Genomic DNA, 20408 nt, shown 5'->3' with positions numbered 1-20408 from the left:
TTTAAATTAATCCAAAAGTCAGGATATATTTTATTTATACATTTTAAATGGAATGGAAATTACAAATATGTTGAAAAAAAATGAGTATGTAATATACAGGGTGATTCACCTAATTTATTTATTATAAGTTTATGGTTAACTTGTATGCCAAAAATTTTACTTTCCAGCATGAAAGTTTGTGACTTTACAGACATTTTGGTTGGACCACCAATCTGCCAAAATGTTTGTAAAAAAATTGGCAAATCAAAAATTATTTTGTTTAGGTATGGAACATAGTACAGCTATTTTATTTGCAATTACATGTAGAATTAAAAAAATCAATCATTGTTTAAATTAACTTCGAAAAGTAGTTCAAGTCAAGTTATAATTACTATCTCAAATCACTTCCTTTAAATATGCGAATTAGAAGACTGATAAGATAATATAATAATAATATTAAGTTCAAAAAAATAATACACAGGCACAGGAACAAATAGAAAATCCTTCGGAGAAATGAAATTTATTCACTGCAACTTGGTAACATTCAAATGACTTAATTTTCCAGCAACAACACATTAATTTCCTCGACAAACAGGAAACTTGATTAAAAATAATATAAACGTTTTATGTATTTTATCAGGAACTGAAAACGTATTAGAGAGTATTTTGCAGTGAAACTCATCACACTTGAAACGTTAAATATTGACAATGGATTATGAGCATCGCCTTACTTTCACCTGTAATCGGCACATTTCTTGGCATTCTTATGAAATAAGTAAACTAGGTGTCCCAGTTTTCAGCCATTTAATTCATTAATGCATGCAATCTTTTATTTATGAATTATATGCATACGTGATATAACCTCGTGTGCGTTACAAGATTTTAAAGAGCCGCATTGTTGTAGGATACACTCGAAATTGTTGGCCGTTAATGACGATTGTTAAAAACCCCGAATCCGAACAAAGAATGACACCGTTAAGGAATCTGTCGAGTGCATTTCTTGCAACAATCAACTCTAGAGGCTTTATTGTCCGCATTCACTTCAAACCTCCAAAGATAACGTCAAAGAATATCGGAGAGAAGTGTGGCGAGAGTATCAATTGTTCCATAAATAAACCATTGATTTAATTGGTTCGAATTCTCGATTCACTTTGCAGGTTTATTAATATAACTGTGGCGGTATTATTATTGTTTTTTACTTTGCCCCGATTGATTTACATTGGGAATCAACAAGTATTAACGTCTAACAAGTGAAATTAGTTAATTAAGTCATGATATCATCGACTGTTTGTTATCGAAAGGGAGAATTAAGCTAACGTAATTGCTTAACGCCATTAATTTACCATCAAATTAGTTTATTGTACAAGGAAAGTGCGAGTTAGCTACATCTGAATTGCAGATTATGGTAATGCCGGTTTTAGAGGGCGTTTTCAATAATTGTTATTTACTGTTGGATCGTATTTTATCCACTTATTTTGTCATCGCTAATATTGTATTAAAATTTGTACGTAGTATAATTAAATCGTACTACTCTAGGTCTAATAAAACAAAAACTAGCACCTAGGTATTTAATTTCAATTCATTTCTCAAGTTTCCTATCATTAATACAGATGTTAAGGTCCATATTATATATTAATAATATCTATCAATATATACTTACTTATATTTATACTTAAACCATTACTGCAGATCCATACATACATACCAGGGTGGGTCAAAAAATCGATTATTTCTTTTAACTTCCGATACTGAAAAAGTGGTTCCTAGACGTCTTCAAAAAAGGCTCTCCTAAGATCAGTTCTTTATTTAAAAAAAAACAGGGTCCTCCTCACCTCAATTTTCCATTTTTTCCTCAATTCAATATGACAAAACCCATATCTCGTCATTACTTGATCGTACAGAATTTACATTTCTTGTAGGAAATTGAATGCTCTACAAAAAAGGTATCTTACAAGGTTTTCATAACTCTTACCGTTTAGAAGATATCGGAGGTCAAAATTTGAAGAATTTAACAACAATTTCAGACATTGTCTATTTCAGAAAAATTAAAGATTTTTATTTTAAAGATTTCATTAAAATGGAATTTTATTACAATTAGGATATTTTGCATTTTATAATATTTCTTTATCTATGAGTTATAAAATTTAGAAGTAAAAAAGAAATTTTTGTTATATTCTTCGAATTTTGTCCTCCGATATTTTCTAAACAGTAAGAGATATGAAAAAATTGTAGGATATCTTTTTGTAGAGCATTCAATTTCCTACAAGAAATGTAAATAGAAATTTTCTGTATGAGCAAGTAATGATGAGATAATGATTTTGCCAATAACTAACTGTAGAAAAATTGGAAAACTGAGATGAGAATTACCCTATTTCTGAGATAATTCATTATCTATTTCAGAAAAAAAAAAGATTTTTATTTTAAAAATTTCATTAAGAATGTAAATAGAAAGAAAAACGTACGATTTCCTTATATGAAATTTTATATTTTGATGCTGTATTAACACGAAAATATTACACCAAAAAAATAAATTTTTTTTAGCTTTAGTTATAAAAATAAACTTTTATTGCAATTAGTATATTTTGCATTTTATAATATTTATTTATCTACGAGTTCTAAAATTTAGAAGTAAAAAAGAAATTTTTATTAAATTCTTTTAGTTTTGACCTCCGATATCTTCTAAACCGTAAAAGTTATGAAAAAATTCTGAGATATCTTTTTTGAAGAGCGTTCAATTTCCTACAAAAAATGTAAGTAGAAATTTTCTGTACGATCAAGTAATGATGAGATATGAATTTTGCTATATGAAGCTGAAGGAAAATTGGAAAACTGAGATGATGAGGACCTTCCTATTAAAATTAAGAGCATTTTTTAAAGCTGTTTAGGAACCAATTTTTCACTGTGGAAATTAAAAACAGAATAGTTGATTTTTTTGTCCCCTTCCCCTAATACATACATACATACAAATATTTCACTTCTAAACAAATTTCACAATATCATTTGTGACAAGTGGAACAAAATAGGTCCTAGCACTACTCCTTGTGGGGTACCAACTTAATTTATTAATTTGTATGAAAAGTATTTATTAAGTTTGATTTTTTGATATCGGTTTGTCAAGTAATTTTCAACCCAATTAAGTACAATTCCCTTAAAGTGAATTTTATTCAGTTTCTGTAACCATAATAATCTTTGAAAAGTTCTCCTGAAATCCACAAAAACTGCTTATGTAATTTTATTATTTTCTTTGCCACTAAACCATTCATCACATACATTCAAAATAATAGTTTTACAGGAGTAGTGTCCTTTACGAAAACCACCTTGATTATATTCTCTATTACATTACAATATCTAAAGTACTATTTCCACGCACTTGAAATAGAATAGTATATATTTGTTTTTATCATAAGTTCAGTGATCTGTTGTTGTTTCTAATAATGATATGATATTTTTTAATTACGACATTGCAGCCAAATCGAATGTATCAAAGTCTACGTTAAAAAAATATTCTCTAAAATATAACGTCCGACTTTATTTTTATCAATACTATTTTGTATTTGTTTTAAAACTGTCAATAAACCATGATTAAAACGTTTAAACTTCCTCGGTTTTAATGCGTAGGAAGGAAAGTAAATAGAAATCAACCTTGTTTGCGGAGATGTATTTCATAAATTATAATACCAATTTAAACGAATCGGTTCCATTGTTTTGCGAGGTAATTTCGCGTTATATTTCTTTCAAATCAGCCACAAATCAATATTACACACACAACGATTGAGCCATTTCATTATTTTTTTACCATATCAATTTCGCATCTAAATTGAAAAAATATCAAATTTTCCGGTTGAAATACGATCGGCAAAATCAATGTGGAAAAAAGAATAACACGGACGTCGGCGGAAGGGCGAGTAAAAATGCATGTGCACACACAAGTTTCGTCGGGGAAGTTGTTTCGGTGAAACATGAAACATGTTAACGTAAATTATCCATTATGTGTCATTGAAACGAATAAACGTTGCCCGAGTACACGAGTCGCTAAATTTATGTCGCTCGATAAAAATGTGACTTTGGTCGTATGAAATTTATTCAGCAATAAAAAATAATGAAGATGGTTCATTGAATTTTTCGACTGTGCCGATCGATGCCTGCAATTATTGAATTATTTTTTAAACGTCACTTTAGACTGGGAAATTGTTGTGAGGAAAATAATTGTACGACAATTATCAACTAAATGAGATGACGTCAAGCAAATATTCAACAAATATTATCACAAAATCCACCTACGTTTTTACAGTATTTTTATCGACCACAGAAACAACAAGTAGCTCTTTGTTTTATTAATAAAATGCGGAATATTCAATTTTATAAATTCTCTACAATGTACGGGGTACCCCAAATTGGACTTCTCTGTTAAATATTTACAGGCAAAATTGACTTCAATTTTATTAAAACATTTTTCATATCTCTGAAGTTTAAATGATTTTTTCCACAGGTTTTTTATATCAAATCAACACTTCAGTAAAATATGTTTCTAAAAAGTTTAGTAAAACTTTGTTATTATCAACGTAACACCCTGTATATTTTTAAATTTTTAAATTCTGCAAATAAAATGGCTATACCGTGTTTTCAATACTCTTTGAGTTATTCATTTTTTTCTAAAAATTTTGATACATTGATGGTTTAACTAAAACGTCTGTAAAGCCACCAATTTTGATGCTGGAAAGTTCATTTTTGGCATAGGAGTTAATTATAGCACTCCATTAATGAGCACCCCAAATACGGGTTCGTTAATTACGTATAATTTTGCACACCTTAAAATATCGATTGATATAAAATTTCCTATACATAAAATGAACATTAAAAGAGATTTAACTAAAAATGTAATGTAATATTTTCAGATACAAAGTACTACCAAGTACATTTATGAAAATGAGTGTTATTTTTAGTTCTATATTAAAATTGTAACATATTTTTTATGCATCAATATTGAATATCTCAAAATTTAAAAGAAATATTGTTATATTTTAAATAGAAATAATTTAATAGACCTATGAGAAATACTATTTTCTAAATGTTTCATAGACAAGAATATTGAGTATCTCAAAATTTAACAGAAATATTGTTATATCTTAACTATAAATAATTTAATAGATTATAAATTATATATTTTTTGACATTCTTAAGGGAAATTCAATTATGGTTTATATAAATATAATATTTAGAAAATTTAACATAGGTATCTATGAAAAATACTAATTTCCAAATGTTTCATAGATGTGAATATTGAATATCTCAAAGTTTATCAAAAAATTTGAGATATATTGACATTTTAAAAGCAAATTCAATTATGGTTTATATAAATATTATATTTGGTAAATTTAACACAGTTACCTATGAGAAAAACTATTTTCTAAATGTTTTATAGAGAAGAAAATTGAATATCTAACAAGAAATAATTTTAATAGATTACAAATTATATATTTTTTGGCATTCTTAAAGCAAATTCAATTATGGTTTATGAAAAATACTAATTTCAAAATGTTTCATGGACGACAATATTCAATATCTCGAAGTTTAGCAAAAAATTTGAGATATATTGACATTTTAAAAGCAAATTCAATTACGGTTTATATAAATATTATATTTAACACAGCTACCTGAGGAATACTATTTTCTAAATGTTTTATAGACAAGAATATTGAATATCTCAAAATTGATCAGAAATATTGATTTAACACAAACACCTAAGAAAAACAGCACAATATTAAATATCTCAAAATTTATTAAAAAGCTTTTGATTTTTCAACATTTTAAAGGCAAATTCAATTGTGGTATACACAAACATCAGTCACAGTCAACCAATTTGGGGCACCCTGTATGTTAGACAGTTGACAATTGACTATTAAAACATTTATAATTAGAGGCCCAACTTCTTGTGTATATGCAATGTTATTTTTATTTATTAGTACGTATTTTAACAAGCAGATATTTATAGCTATTCAACCTACCTTCACTGTACAAGTCATACAATAAGATCTATCGACAGTTTTTTTTTTTAAATAAATATTCTAGTGCGATCACTATAAATGTAACCTTTCAAAAATTTAACTGGTACGTATGTTATTACAATGGTTTTTATTTAATCTTACGTTTCGAGCATTATTCATGTGTGAAACGTGCATCATCTTTCGCAGCAAACTTTATTGCGGCACGTGTCATTTCTCCAGTGATGTATTTGTTTAAACGTCTAATAAACTGTTGGCGGAATAATATACAAATTACGTCGTGTTGACAAACTAATAAATAAATAAGTTTAATTGAAAATAAATTTTAGATTTTGTCATTTTGTATTATTGCTGAATTAACAGTTGATAAAAGTTATCAGTCCACTGGTTATGTTGGATTAAAAATAATTGACAAAAATTGCACAGTTTAAAGTTTATGTATAAGTCGGCGATTTTATTTTGACACAGCCGTTTCGTTTTTACAGGCAGGACAGAAACAGCTCTCCACAAATGTGGCCAAAACGAAAGCGGAAAGGGAAAAAGAAAGGGAAAGAAAAATTGGACATCGAAGGGTCGGTGTAGGAGGCGAGATCACCTACAAGAAGATCCAAACCAGCCAAATCATGGGATCCATACAACTCGGTGAGTTTCAAAGGGGCCAAAAAAGAAAACCACGGTTAACGGTTTATTTCTAAAATTTTCGTCATCCGTTTTACCACCTCAGCAATCGGAATTAAGAACACATTTCGAATGGAAATTACAAAGTCCTGCGACAAAAACTGCATTCGATGTGCGGCACAATTTTAATCGGAACTCGTTCACGTGACCTGCGTCTAACTTCGTCAAAGGCTAGTTATCAGTAAAGGTCACTAATTTACGTACGTTACTTTCGTCACTTTTTCGTTTAAGGACGGCGTTGGGCCGTGAAATGCGAGTTTTCGGGGTTCGGCACCGAGCCGGGAAAGTTTCGATCGCCTTAAACGTTTAAAAACTGTTGTTTTTTTGGGCCCGTCGCTTTCTTTCGCCCGTTCGAACGTTACGAGGAACTGTTTTCACTACCTCGTCATCGCGTCGCATTGAATTTGAGGCCTCGCTAATGAGTCATCTCGCTAACCTTTATCGGGAATTACCGGTGATCATTGAAACATGTTTTTTTCCTTTCTTAAATTAGCGTGTTCTGTTGTGTTTAACAATAATGTGGCAGATAACACGGACACCACGTAGTCGCGTGTGCGATCTCAAGTGGTCGCACGTTCAGCATTTACTGTGAAAATGCGATTTGCTTGGCAACAGAGTTAAAGGAACGGTTTCACAGTTATTCCGGGACGTCAAACTGTACCGTTTACTGTTTCCATCACTTTGGCAGTGGGACGCCCACTGTTTTCGTTTAATACACTTTCGCCGCCCCCGATCGTTCTTAATGCGTTTTCAAATGTGCGGAAATCATAAACGGAATTGGAAAACTTTCGCTTTTTATGCAAAACTTGAGGGTCAATCACGTGTTTGGTTTGGAAAATTTTCTGGCTCGACGCACGGGTGTCGATCAGTAATGGATTGAATTTTTTGTGGCATTACCTTTAAGCAGATGGATTTTTGTTTAAATTGGTCATAAGGGCTACAATTATCCCTTGAATGTCCCATTATGTGTAATTTATAAAATCAGATACGACATATGACACATCAAGCTCCACATTATCATCTTCCTCCGAAATAATATACGTCGTTGTTATTCATTTTTATTATGCAGAACCAGTTTTTTGTGTATGTTATTTTTAACATAATGTTACTAACATTATGCTGCTAACAGAACGTAAAATTCTCGAAATAGACCTTTAGCATATTATTATTCTTCACAGTTTATTATAAAATAATTCCATTACACTACTTTTCTTAACATTTTTATTTAAAAATGTTAATTCATCTATAAACTGCAAAATATTTCTGTAATTATCGACTTTAGATAATAAGGGTTTTTAAATTCCCTATTTGGCTATCCATAAACATACAGAAAGTTGCATTTAAAATAAAAAAATCTTGACATTTTCTCTGGTAGTTTGTTGAGAAAATTTAATTTTCTGGCTCATTGATATCAGACCTTTTCAACAAAGTTTCATGGTTGTAAAAATTCAAAATATGTCTAAACACTAATAACGAGAAAGTTATTAGTGTTTATTATTTTCAGTAGACTGTTACTTACAGCATGTTGCTACTAGAACCCAAAATTACTGAAAGATTTTCAGAGAAATAATATTCCGTTCTTCTTATCCATCACAGGTCTTTGACATAATATTATGACTGCCATTTCCCTAGAAAATAAACCCATTAGGCCATTTTCTAACAGATTTTGCATAAAATACCAATTCCGTTAGAAACTGCTAAATATCTCTGTAATAAATACTTACATAAATCGAAGAGTTTTTAAATTCCATAGTTGGCTATCCATAAACATACAGGGAGTTGCATTTAAAATAAAAAAGTTCTTGACGTTCCAAGTTTGTTAATATTCCTTACATTTTCCCAGGTATTTTGTTGAGAAAATTTAAAACATCGACATGTGATACATTTTAAACAATGTCTCAAAAGTCTAAAAATTCTAAATCTGTGTTAAAACACCTTATAATGGCAAAGTTATTTTGCTTATTATTTTCAGCAGACTGTTACTTACAGTATTTTGCTGCAAGAACCCAAAATTACTGAAAGATTTTCAGAGAAATAGTATTCCATTCTTCTTATCCATAACAGACATTGACATAATGTTATTACTGCCATTTTCCTAAAAAAATATACCCATTAGATTATATTCTGAAAGATTTTGCTTAAAATACCAATTCCTTTTGATACTACTAAATATTTCTGCAATTAGTAACTAGATATAAGAAATAGTTACACAAATTGAAGGGTTTTTTAAATTTCCTATTTAGCTATCCATAAACATACAGGAAGTTGCACTTAAAATAAAAAAGTTCTTGACGTTCCAAGTTTGTTAATATTCCTTACATTTTCCGAGGTATTTTGTTGAGAAAATTTAAAACACCTACATGTGATACATTTTAAACAATGTTTCAAAAGTCTAAAAATTCTAAATCTGTGTTAGAACATCTTATAATGAGAAATTTATTTTGCTTATTATTTTCAGCAGTCTGTTACTTACAGTATTTTGCTGCAAGAACCCAAAATTACTGAAAGATTTTCAGAGAAATAGTATTCTACTCTTCTTATCCGTAACAGACATTGACATAATGTTATTACTGCCATATCCCTACAAAATAAACCCATTAGATCGTATTCTAAAAGATTTTGCTTAAAATACCAATTCCGTTAGAAATTGCTAAATATCTCTGCAATTAGTAACTTTAGATATAAGAAATACTTACATAAATCGAAGGGTTTTTAAATACCTTAATCGAGGATTCATACAGGACGTTGCACCTAAAAAAAAAAATGTTATTAATGTTTCAAGTTAAAATAATATTTCTTACATTTTCTAAGTTATTTTGTAGACAATATTTAAAAAAAAAAACTGAATGATTTAAACAATGTGAACCTTATCTATATAAAATCCAAAAAGATACAATAAAAAGGTTGAGGTGGTGAAAAAAGTCATAAATGTATTAAAGAATGTTTGAACATTGCCAGAACCCCAGTCCTATAATGGTATATCCAATAATTAAAAAAATATTGATTATTTTTGACCGTGGAGCAGCACCTTTAAAAGTATTGAGTGTATGTCCATTTTATTCAGAATTTTATCGACAGTTAAAAATATGCGGGTGTCTCTTTTGAAAGAACGGAGTTAATTTCGCCTGTAAATCCATAAGTGGAGCTTTCATTAAAATTTTAAGCCAACACCTTTCGCCCTTCCGTGAGACCTCAGGCTCCCGAAACTCTCCGCACAAAAAATTTCAAAATAAAATTAAATCGAGGTTTCTGTTCTTCACTGTATATGCATGACATCGTTAGATGATAAAAAGATAATGCGTCTGGAATTCGCGTTATCTCAATTAACGTTATCATCAGTCATCTGTCCACAATGATTTCAGTTGTTATGTTGGACGATGACGCGATGACGTGCATACCAGTTCAGAGTTTTCAAACAGACCTCAGCAAATCGATTCAAATCGGTAAGGAATAAAATATTTTTCACTCCAATTTCCACAGGATAAATCACGTTTCTGAACACGTAATTACACAGTGCAGTGAACAGAAATAAAAAAATAATGAAAACGGCACAGTTCGAATATCAATTAGCTCTTAAAGTCCGCGTATAATTTTATTGTAGTCACAATTAGTCATGGGTTGCCCGCTTTGTTTTTAAACCGTGTTCAATTGGGTTTAATTGGAGGCTGTTCGGTTATGCTGCGATTTATTTAAATTTAAAACGACCAATTAGGCCAATCGATTGCTTATACCTTTTGGCGACACAATAACATCAGCATTGCACTTGCATACTTCCAAAGAAAAAAGGTTAAATCGCCGGCATTCCATGTATCTGCTCAGAGGTAACTGGGACGCGGTGATTAGGCAATTTTTTGTTGCTAAGTCGGCTTAGAAAACTGATCGATTCCCGTCGTGTTCCGCAGGTATCCAGCATGCGGTGGGTGGACTGGCCTCGAAACCCGAAAGGGACTTGTTGATGCAGGATTTCATGACAGTGGAGACGACCAATTTCCCATCGGAGGGCTCGAACCACACTCCCGCCCATCACTTTTCCGAGTTCAAGTTCAAGAACTACGCGCCGATCGCCTTCAGGTACTTCCGGGACCTGTTCGGTATACAACCCGATGATTTCCTAGTGAGTATTTTGCTGATTTAGTTTTTGGCACGTTACAACTAACACACGCTTAATTTATTAACATTGTAACATACTATTGTGCATGGCAAGAGGGATTAACTTTTGTCTTGAATATATTTTTTTGAGTTTATGTTGGGTTTAAGGGATTACATGGATTTTCAAGAACAAATGAATACATTTTTTAAATTTTATTCAAATTTTAAATATATGAAGGAACATTTTATGAATTTCTCATTTAAAAATTTGAAAATACAACAAAATTGACAAAATTGTAGATTTATATTAAAATCTGGAGGTTTTGCCTTGTGACGTAAATTCTGATTAAGGAACTAATCCCCTTTCAGTTACTATGGTAGTTATTTTTATTTTCTAAATTTCTGTATGGTTTTTAGTTTTTATGACAAATACCTTCTAAAGTAGAGAGAGGGTGTTTCTGTTTTTGATTGTTTACAAACTAAATAGAGAAAAACTTACTGAAGTATTCAGAGCTCAATTTTCTAAGAAATCTGACTTTAAACAAACAATTTCCGACACCTTGTATAATAAGAATAAAAGAGAATAATATATTTATTTAGCTTTTTTCAAAGATAATTTCCCCTAGTAAGAGAAACACTACTGTAAAAGATACAAATATTCAAAACACTTCTAGAATTTTACTCCAGTTTTCACACAAATAATTATAATTTCAAAAACATGATTACGAACACATTTTTGCGGGAAAAACGTAATTTGCTCGTGAATTAATTTTGTTATTGACGCTTCCTTGAAACCGCATTGACGTAATTAATTTATGCAATTAAATAATTTAAATTAAATCATAAACATTAATTAAAACACAATTTTTTGTCCTGGAATTGTATGCAGAATTTTTTTTAATAAAATTGTAACATTGACTCTAACAGGCGCTTCCACATTTAATTACGTTAATTTCTGGGCATTTTTGTTGATATCACTTTTATTTCTAGATGTCGATGTGTGATACTCCCCTAAGAGAATTGTCGAATCCCGGGGCCAGCGGCTCCATATTTTATTTAACCAGTGATGATGAGTTTATAATTAAGACTGTTCAACACAAAGAAGGAGAATTTTTACAAAAATTGTTGCCTGGTGAGTATAACAGTTATTTTTGTACACCTAATTGACTGGTGGAGGATTACAACGTTATTTGTTACAGGTTACTATATGAATTTAAATCAAAACCCAAGAACTTTACTACCAAAATTTTTTGGACTGTATTGTTATCAATGTAATAGCAAAAACGTAAGACTGGTAATTATGAATAATTTGTTACCTAGTTCCATTGTTATGCACCAAAAGTATGATCTCAAGGGCAGTACGTATAAAAGAAAAGTAAGTGACACCTCACAGTACGCAAACCTCGGAATTATTGTCACCTTTTCCTTTCGTTTCAGGCGTCAAAAGCCGAAAGACAAAAACGATCGCCCACATTCAAAGATCTGGACTTCATGGAACATCATCCGCAGGGAATTTTAATGGAGGCAGACACCTACAACGCCTTAATTAAAACCATGCAGCGGGACTGTAGGGTGTTGGAGAGCTTCAAAATAATGGACTACAGTTTGTTGCTGACGATACACAACCTCGACCAGGCACAAAGAGAAAAATTGGTGAGTTTCTTTGTGTAATTCATCAAAGTTTAATAATTGAGATTGAAATTTTTAGGAAAAGAGATCTAAATCGAATTTGGAAGAGCAACCGGAGGATCTGAACGACCCGAGCAACGCGCTACTGAACGAAGAACGCGAACGAGAACGGGAAGACCGGATAGGGGCGGCCGCCCTGCTGAACCGAAGCAGGTCCATAAACAGACAAAAATTAGTAGCACATTCCACGGCAATGGAGAGTATACAGGCCGAATCCGAGCCCATCGACGAAGACGACGACGTTCCGTAAGTCTCCTTACATCCCTCTTTGTCGGTCACTTATTCGTTTGCTTCCAGACCCGGTGGTATTCCTGCCCGGAACTCGAAGGGTGAACGGCTGCTCCTCTTCATCGGTATCATAGACATCTTGCAGAGTTACAGATTGAAAAAGAAACTGGAGCACACGTGGAAGTCGATGATACATGACGGAGTAAGTTATTTGCTGTTCCTTTGTGTTGAACAGGGTGTTCATTGTCGTACGTTTCCAGGACACTGTATCGGTTCACAGGCCCAGTTTCTACGCCGAACGATTTCTTAAGTTCATGGCCGAGAAGGTGTTTAAGAAGATTCCGTCGCGTAAGTACCCGCTTATTTCTACATGTCCATTTTGTGTTATTAATAAAACGTTCATTTGTAAAAATCGCCAGCGGTTACATGAATATATTAAATGTTAAGTAGAGGACATGTAGATACTCAACTCGCCATGTGGAAATTCTCTTCACGTTATAAAGTCGCCATTTACAATTTTTGTATTATAGTAGGGACATCGTTGTCAGTTGTGAAATAGAAGAGAGTTTTAAGTGTAACTTTTATAAACTGTTTCTTCTATGTATTTTGAATAATACCAAACCATGTTCTCCATCTCATCTTGGCAGTTTGTGTAGCTCACCTACTTTTTAATGTATCCTGTAGTTTAATTTGTAAATGGTATTAATTAATTTATTAATTGTGAAGTCCAAACTGAATTGTTGACCTTTAATCGTAACAGCAACGTTAGTTCACCGTAATAATTAATTTACATTGTTGCTGTTAAGATTTTGCAGTAGAAGTAGTACTAGTAGTATTTGTTGAACTCTGACTATGTGTGTTTTCAATGCTTCATGTAGTGGACTTGCCTGAAATTAAGGGCAATCATCGCAAGTTTCGCACCCTGGTTACCAGCTACATAGGTAAAGTCCACCATAATTCACAATTTTAAAATAACATTTTTTCTTTTCGGATCCTTTTCGTTTGCTAGTTTTCCATTTTTGGTTCCATTGTTGACCCCTTTATTTGCATTGTTTTTATAGAATAGCAGTGCCGTGTTTATTTTGGTTTTATTTTATTTTATTTTATTTTTTGATATTTATACAACCAAATTGAAAAATATCGAAGTAATTTTAAAAACATTTTTTTGTCGTATTATTTTTCAGTTTGGTCCATATTTTCTTATACTTTTACGCCAACAGGGCAACTATTTAAACAATTTTTTTTTGTGATTTATTTGACAACTAAATAACAAGGTAAAGTTGTTGTTGTTTGAGGTGTTCAGTGTGCACCATGTTTACCCATGATTGTTTCTTGTGTTATCTCCTAACTGTTGATAACCACGACGCTTTTATGTTAAATGTGCTGTAATTTAAACAATAAGATTTGTCGTATATAGATTTTTGGAGCGTTTCAGAACTGTAATTAACATTTTAATCTTCTCCATATACGAAAGACCAACAAATGACGGATGTATTCGATGAAAACTAAAAACGTTTCAAAGATAATTTTATATGACACCTTGATTCAATTAATTAATTGACGAAACAATATGATTACTGTTGATTGAAATGAAAATATAAGAAATTTATATCAATTTTTTTAATTAAAATTTTGTTGCTATTGGTAATTTAATTTAATGTTCAAGAATGTTGATCTATTTGATTGTTGCAGCTTTAAAACATTCACCTTCTAAACGAAAATCGCTATCGAGGCCTTTGAGATCCCATGAAGAAGTAGATAGCAATAGTAAGTCATATTTGGTAGTGTTATTCAATTATCAGTTAGCATTGCCTAGTTGCATTCATATACTTTTCATGAAATCATCAAGCGTGTCTTTCATATTTATGAGCTGGGTGTATGAGATACATCTATTTCATCTGTTAGTATTTACTTGTACTAATTTAATTTGTACCAGTATAATGCTTTTAAAACGCATATTTAATGTTTAAACTGTTGTACTAATGAATTGTGGTGTTGGGTTCATAGTTCCTGTGCAGGCTCAAGTCAATTCTAGTCAACAAAATGGGAGTAAAACTGGTGAGTGGTCATTGTTGTTGTTAGATGTATTTCCCTTATTATAATTTAATTATAAGAAGTCGAAAAACCATTAAATCAAAGTCATTTTAGTCCATACATCTAATTGAATGATAGTTTATCACAAAATGAGCTTTGTGAATGGTTGTTGAATCTAGATTTTATTTTTTGGTAAATAATACTTGACTGAAAATTGTGTACAGACATATTTAAAAAATGGGTCGCATGTGGCTTCTCAGATCACGGTAATTCCACTCCTTGTACTTCACTATGTAAGGGAAATGTGATGACCCGTAGCTTCTATGTTGTGTATTTTCTGTTTTGCGATGGTTCAAGTTAATTAATTATCCACTTGCCCAAATTGTACTAACTGTAACAATAACCTGAATGTTTCAGTTCAATTAGCTACAACCATCGTAAGCTTTAAAGCCTGTCTGAACTATTGTACCATGTAACTCATACCATTTTGGGTTTCTCTTTCATGCCGCATCCGCTTGGAACTGCCTCAATTTCGAAAAACTGTACAAACCAAAACCGATAAAAAAACAAATAAACCACCCCCGTAACCTTTGTCACCATCAGTCAGTCCCACGGACACGATCCCCGTCGGTAAAATGTCCCCCGTCGCCGCCGCCGCCGTCACGCCGGCGCCGCCGAGCGTCGCCGCTCCCGCAGCCGCGGCGGCGGGCGGTGGGCCGCTCACATCGCCGCCGGCCGCCGCCTCGGCCGCCTCCTCGTACCCTGCGGTCCTGGTGGGCCGCAGCGAGAGCAAGGCCAAGGTGCCGCCACCGGTGCCGCCGCGCGGCACGCCCAAGCCGAAGCGGACCGAGACCAACGGAAAAGGTGCGCACACCGCGGGACGGACCGCCTCCGCTTGCGACACGCGAACCGGACGGCGTCCGTCCGTGGCCGCCGTCGACGCGGTGCTTTTGCACGACGATGCTGCATGCTCGAGTAGTGGCGCTGTGGCTGCGTCCTCGGCTCGGGGATCCTTCCGTGTCGATGTCGTGGAGTTTGTCTAGTTCTTGTTTGCCGTTTTGTCGCTTCCGTTTTTGGGGTGTGGTGCACTTAATGTCTGGTTGTGAGATGTGTCATCCCAAGTAATATAATCCATGTGGTTACTCTCAAGTTCAGTCAACATAAATAATAAAAATTATATTTTTTAAAAACATTGATATAAATACGAAAATCAATGTTAATATTGAACAATTTATAGTACTTGGGATTTCAATGTCTTTTTGGAACAGCAGATTTTATTTGCGTCAATATCCTAATTACTTTTATATCCATTTGTTTTCTCTTGATTTCCTGTGTTATCGCTTTATCGCTTCTTGCATGGTTTGTATCAGTAGTACATTTTCTTCACGTCACAATATTTTTCAAAAAACTCCGTCAAATAATACCTTACAATTACAATATTGACAGAAAGTAAAGAAACTTCTTTAAAATTCATATAATTTTTGTCCTGATTATTATGTCCAAAAAAAGTATATTGAAAATTAACTTCCCTTTATAAATTTAACAATTACACAGTTAAACAATAAAAAATAATTTTACTGATGATTATTTGTTTTGGGTTAGCAAAGAGGAGAGCAACTTGTGCTGTTTAAAGTTTTATTACTACAAATAATTTGTAATTAATATTTTAATTAATTCTACACTAATATATTGTAAAATTCCCATTATTATGAAGAAATTCCAAACACCTTTTTTAAATGATGGTCAATAATATTTGCATCCATATTTTGCCAGGACTCTTGCAGAACCATGATTAAATCTTGCTGATTACTATACTATTTGAGTCTTATTTTGTTGTTCACTATCTCCTATAAGTTTTCAATGGAGTTTAGATCGGGAAATTGACATGGCCAGTTTATAACATTAATTTTTTCCATTAAAAGCCACTGCTTCAAATATCCTGCAATGTGTTTCAGGTCATTATCTTGTTGCAAATAAAGTTTTAGTGGCATATTTTTATCTGAATACGGTACGATGTTGTTCTTCATATTTCTTTATACATAAAACGATCCATAATGTCCTCTATTCAAAGGAAATTCTGAAAAGCAGCCCCATACCATTACTGACCTGTCGTCATGTTTAATAGTGAGTATGGTAAGCTTTGAATTAAACTGTTCATGGATAGGCCGTTTTTTCATAAAAAATCCCATCTCTACTAACCAAATTAAACTTGATTTCATCACTCCAGATCCCTCGTTTCCAATCATTTAAAGTCCAGTGTAAAAGGGACCTGGTAAACTTAACTTAGACTCCTCTGTTCTTCTCTGTCTAATCTGTCTCTTACGATTCTTGAAGAAATATTAATTCCAAGTTGTGTCTCAAGTAGACCTTTTATTTTGCTATAATTCAGAAAATGATCTTTTTGAAGTAGGATAAAATTTGTTCCTCAAATGTATTAGTTTTTCTTGGTCTTCCAGTTTTATTTTTTCCCTCCACATCACCAAATCTTGAAAATTGTTGTAATTTTAATTTGGAAAATAATTTCTTTTCACGAGGTACTATATTAACTTAGTTTATTTCGCTGTATAATATGAAACAAAAAATTATTGTGGATTTTCTAGAGATAGTGACATTTAGTAAAAAGTTACTCTACTCGTTGCCAGCCGAATATTTAATTTTAACAGTATTAATTTTAATACAAGAAATATTGGTCGATTGTTTGTATACAGTGTGCTCATAATTGGTAACTATAAATTATATTAGACATACACAGAGTAATTTATATATTTTTAAATCTGTTCTATTTTCTGCCAATACTGTAATTTTTTTCCTTTGAGTATTTTATTTAGACTTGACTTTTGAAGGAGTTTTTTTTATAAAAAAAAGTTGTTTTTGCATAATGGGAACTGTTTCTATTTGCATATTTTCTATTTGCTAGGTCCACACACAATTGAACACAACTATCGAAGGATAAGCAATGCTTGTTCGATTTTATAACATACAATTTTATCGTATAGTTTCTTTTAACATACTTTAACATCGTGAGTGTAATAATAAAAGTTTTAACGAATGTGAAGAAGCTTGAGTAATATTATTAGATAGCAGACGGTTATAGGTAATTGGTGGTTTGCTTGCTTGGTTTTTTATTTGTAATATAGTCATAAACTTAATGTTATTCCAATTTTTATGTGATATTATATATTAATAACTAAAAATAGTACATGAATGACTAAAACATGGTATATGAATATTATCAAATAGTGAACATGTGTTACGTACAAGTGATATTTTAATGAAAAGTCATACGAAATTCCACATCAAATTTCATAAATCATGTTAGAATTTTGTACGAAGCATTCGTTGAATCACGGTTCAACGAATGTCCAACCCTCCCCCACACTAAACTGACTAACCCCGTGTCCCCGTTCAGTGCTAGTGTCACAGGGGCGTAGCGCCCCGGCTTGCGAGAGCTTGTTGAGTAGTAGGCTCGTGTTGTGTGTCGCAGGTGTAGCGCCGAGCTGCTGTAGCACGCCGCCGCCCACATTCGACGAGGCGCTCGAGGAGCAACACCGCAGGCCGTCGGGCGGTAGCGGCGCCGCCGCCGCCGGGCCCCATCACCACCAGGAGACGGCCGGCGCGTCGGCCGTCACGACGCAGTCGAGGACACGGACGGCGTCGCACGGCTCCCATCATTCGCACCATTCCACCAGTCATCATCACGTCGCCGTCAGGTCGTACAAGGACGACGCCATCAGGTAAACACCCCTTAATTATCTCCCTTCATTAAAAATCTCACTCTGTGAATGTTTCCAGTATAACGGACATAAAATTGGAGTCACGCGCCGAGAACAAGTCGTCGCTGAGCGTCGAGTCGGGCAGTTCGGGAGGAGCAGGACATTCGAGCAGCCACTCGCGAGGTCTGGCGTGGACGCCGCCCGCCTCCGTCGAAGGGTCGACGCCGACGTGGACTGAAGGTACGCCCTCGTTCACGGAGTCGTCCAGCAGCGGCGACATGGGTAAGTGACAAGTGGCCGGGACGCACGCTCGATCTTGCATTCCGTCTTGTCTCCTCGTCCATCGCTAGGTCCTTATGTTCTCTATTTGGTGTACTGTTTATTTCCTGCGATGTTTGTTTTTGGAAATACCGTGATGAATGTTGTTCTAACCTATATTTGATGTTTGTACAACTATAAGGACCTTGCTGACAGCTGTAGCTTGTTGAAAACTCACGTGATTACTCTCAAAATTCCCTCTGTATATAAGTTTATACATTTGAGGTGGCAAATGGTTTATTTATTATAATAGGGTGCTGAATACCTTAAATAATTGTCTTAATTAAAATTCTTCTTTTATTATAATTAAATTTATTGAAACAACTTCTAGTTATTATAAATAGTTTTACTTATAGATAAAATTCAATATATTCTTTAAGTTATGGTAATTACGTGATTTTTCGCTTTACACTTAATTAGCATGTTATTTTTTCTTCTTAGATTAGATTATTGATTATTATTCTATTTTTAAATTTTTGTGCACTATCCTACTTCTTACCATCTTCCCCTTTATTGAGACGAATTAAAAAAGAGGAAAAGGTTTTAGTTTTACCAGGCTGTAAACTCACTTAGGTTTATATAGATAGTAAAGAACAGTTTTAGCTTTGTAATAATCAATAAGACTAATCTTAAACCATTCATTGTCAAAGGATACCTTCAAATTTTGTCCAGACTAAAACGAATATTCATCACTGAACGAACTTGAAGGTGTCCTAGTCAATGTGTTGTAAACAACGTACTTTTTATAAACATTGTTAACAAACAAAAGAAAGTGAATGAGTTACGAGAGAAGGGACGAGGGAAACACGCCCGCAATGTTTATAAAAGCTGCATTGTTCTTTTTCATAAAAAGTCGAAAATGTCAGAGCGGCTAAAGAACCGGTGCGCCCCGCAGGCTGTCCCACAACACCGCTGAGGCAGGGCTCCAATTCGTCATCCTCCAAGAAGCACAAAAAGACAGTCGAGCACGCCATCAACTGCCTCACCACGGAAATGGTGAGTTCCAAGCGCTAAAAATAAAAACACCGGCCCAATATTCAGTTTTCAATAAACGAACGACTATACAAAACGGCCATTCACCATATCAAACGGTCCGATTCCGTGCAGGCATTCGATCACGCCAGCTACAACATGCCCTGCAAGCTTTCACTCACGATGCGTTGGGTTGTGGTTGAATGCCTGCACGTGTCCAATAGCTGAAATCACCTTAGCACCACTGATTACTGTCTGTAAATCAGTTGTTATTACACTTTTTAGAGGTTTCTTGGACTGTTTTGTAAATGGGACATATAATTGACTAGTTAAGTGTTTGTAGTTGTTTAAGGCTGAGCCAAGAAAGGTGTGTCCCGTTTGCAGTGTTCCAATAAACCGTTTTTTAGACTCACTGAAATCCTTGTCGTCTGTGTACACAGTATTTCTTTTCTACATTTACCCCCGTTATTCAAGCATGCTTATGTAAATTACTTAATTTTTGCTTAATTTTACTAACCACCTTACTAGTAGTAGTCACGCTGTATTTAGTTTTCATTTTTTATAAATTACAGGTGAGTATGTTCCTTTGAAAAAAAAAAATATATTGTATTCTGTACAACAAAACCCAACCAGTTACTTATTTACTGACTTATGTTATAAACTATGTTTTGTGCGCTGATCTTTATGTTAAGTGCATGTTGATTCT

The 20408-nt window shown here is 33.3% G+C and overlaps 1 protein-coding gene across 16 annotated transcripts in view; it reads left to right on the top strand.

Annotated features, from left to right (window-relative positions):
* LOC109608271 (phosphatidylinositol 4-phosphate 5-kinase type-1 alpha) overlaps positions 1-20408 on the top strand; it is a 35120-nt gene that overhangs the window by 10873 nt on the left and 3839 nt on the right. For 3 of the 16 annotated variants that reach the window (XM_049962268.1, XM_049962266.1, XM_049962267.1), the window contains exons 3-17: positions 6467-6623; positions 10562-10773; positions 11739-11880; positions 11948-12123; positions 12186-12401; positions 12457-12683; positions 12735-12867; positions 12926-13013; positions 13544-13606; positions 14358-14432; positions 14673-14723; positions 15303-15563; positions 18184-18433; positions 18492-18694; positions 19584-19726. In XM_049962268.1, coding sequence (XP_049818225.1) covers positions 6467-6623; positions 10562-10773; positions 11739-11880; positions 11948-12123; positions 12186-12401; positions 12457-12683; positions 12735-12867; positions 12926-13013; positions 13544-13606; positions 14358-14432; positions 14673-14723; positions 15303-15563; positions 18184-18433; positions 18492-18694; positions 19584-19726 — 2397 coding nt within the window. The remainder of the gene's footprint in view (positions 1-6466; positions 6624-10561; positions 10774-11738; positions 11881-11947; positions 12124-12185; positions 12402-12456; positions 12684-12734; positions 12868-12925; positions 13014-13543; positions 13607-14357; positions 14433-14672; positions 14724-15302; positions 15564-18183; positions 18434-18491; positions 18695-19583; positions 19727-20408) is intronic. The other 13 variants (XM_049962269.1, XM_049962271.1, XM_020024686.2 and 10 more) reach the window with 10 other exon arrangements.

Source organism: Aethina tumida, chromosome 1 (assembly GCF_024364675.1).
Source record: "Aethina tumida isolate Nest 87 chromosome 1, icAetTumi1.1, whole genome shotgun sequence".
Lineage (NCBI taxonomy): Eukaryota > Metazoa > Arthropoda > Insecta > Coleoptera > Nitidulidae > Aethina > Aethina tumida.
The sequence above is the reverse complement of the archived record's forward strand: the minus strand, read 5'-3'. Positions and strand labels throughout refer to the sequence as shown.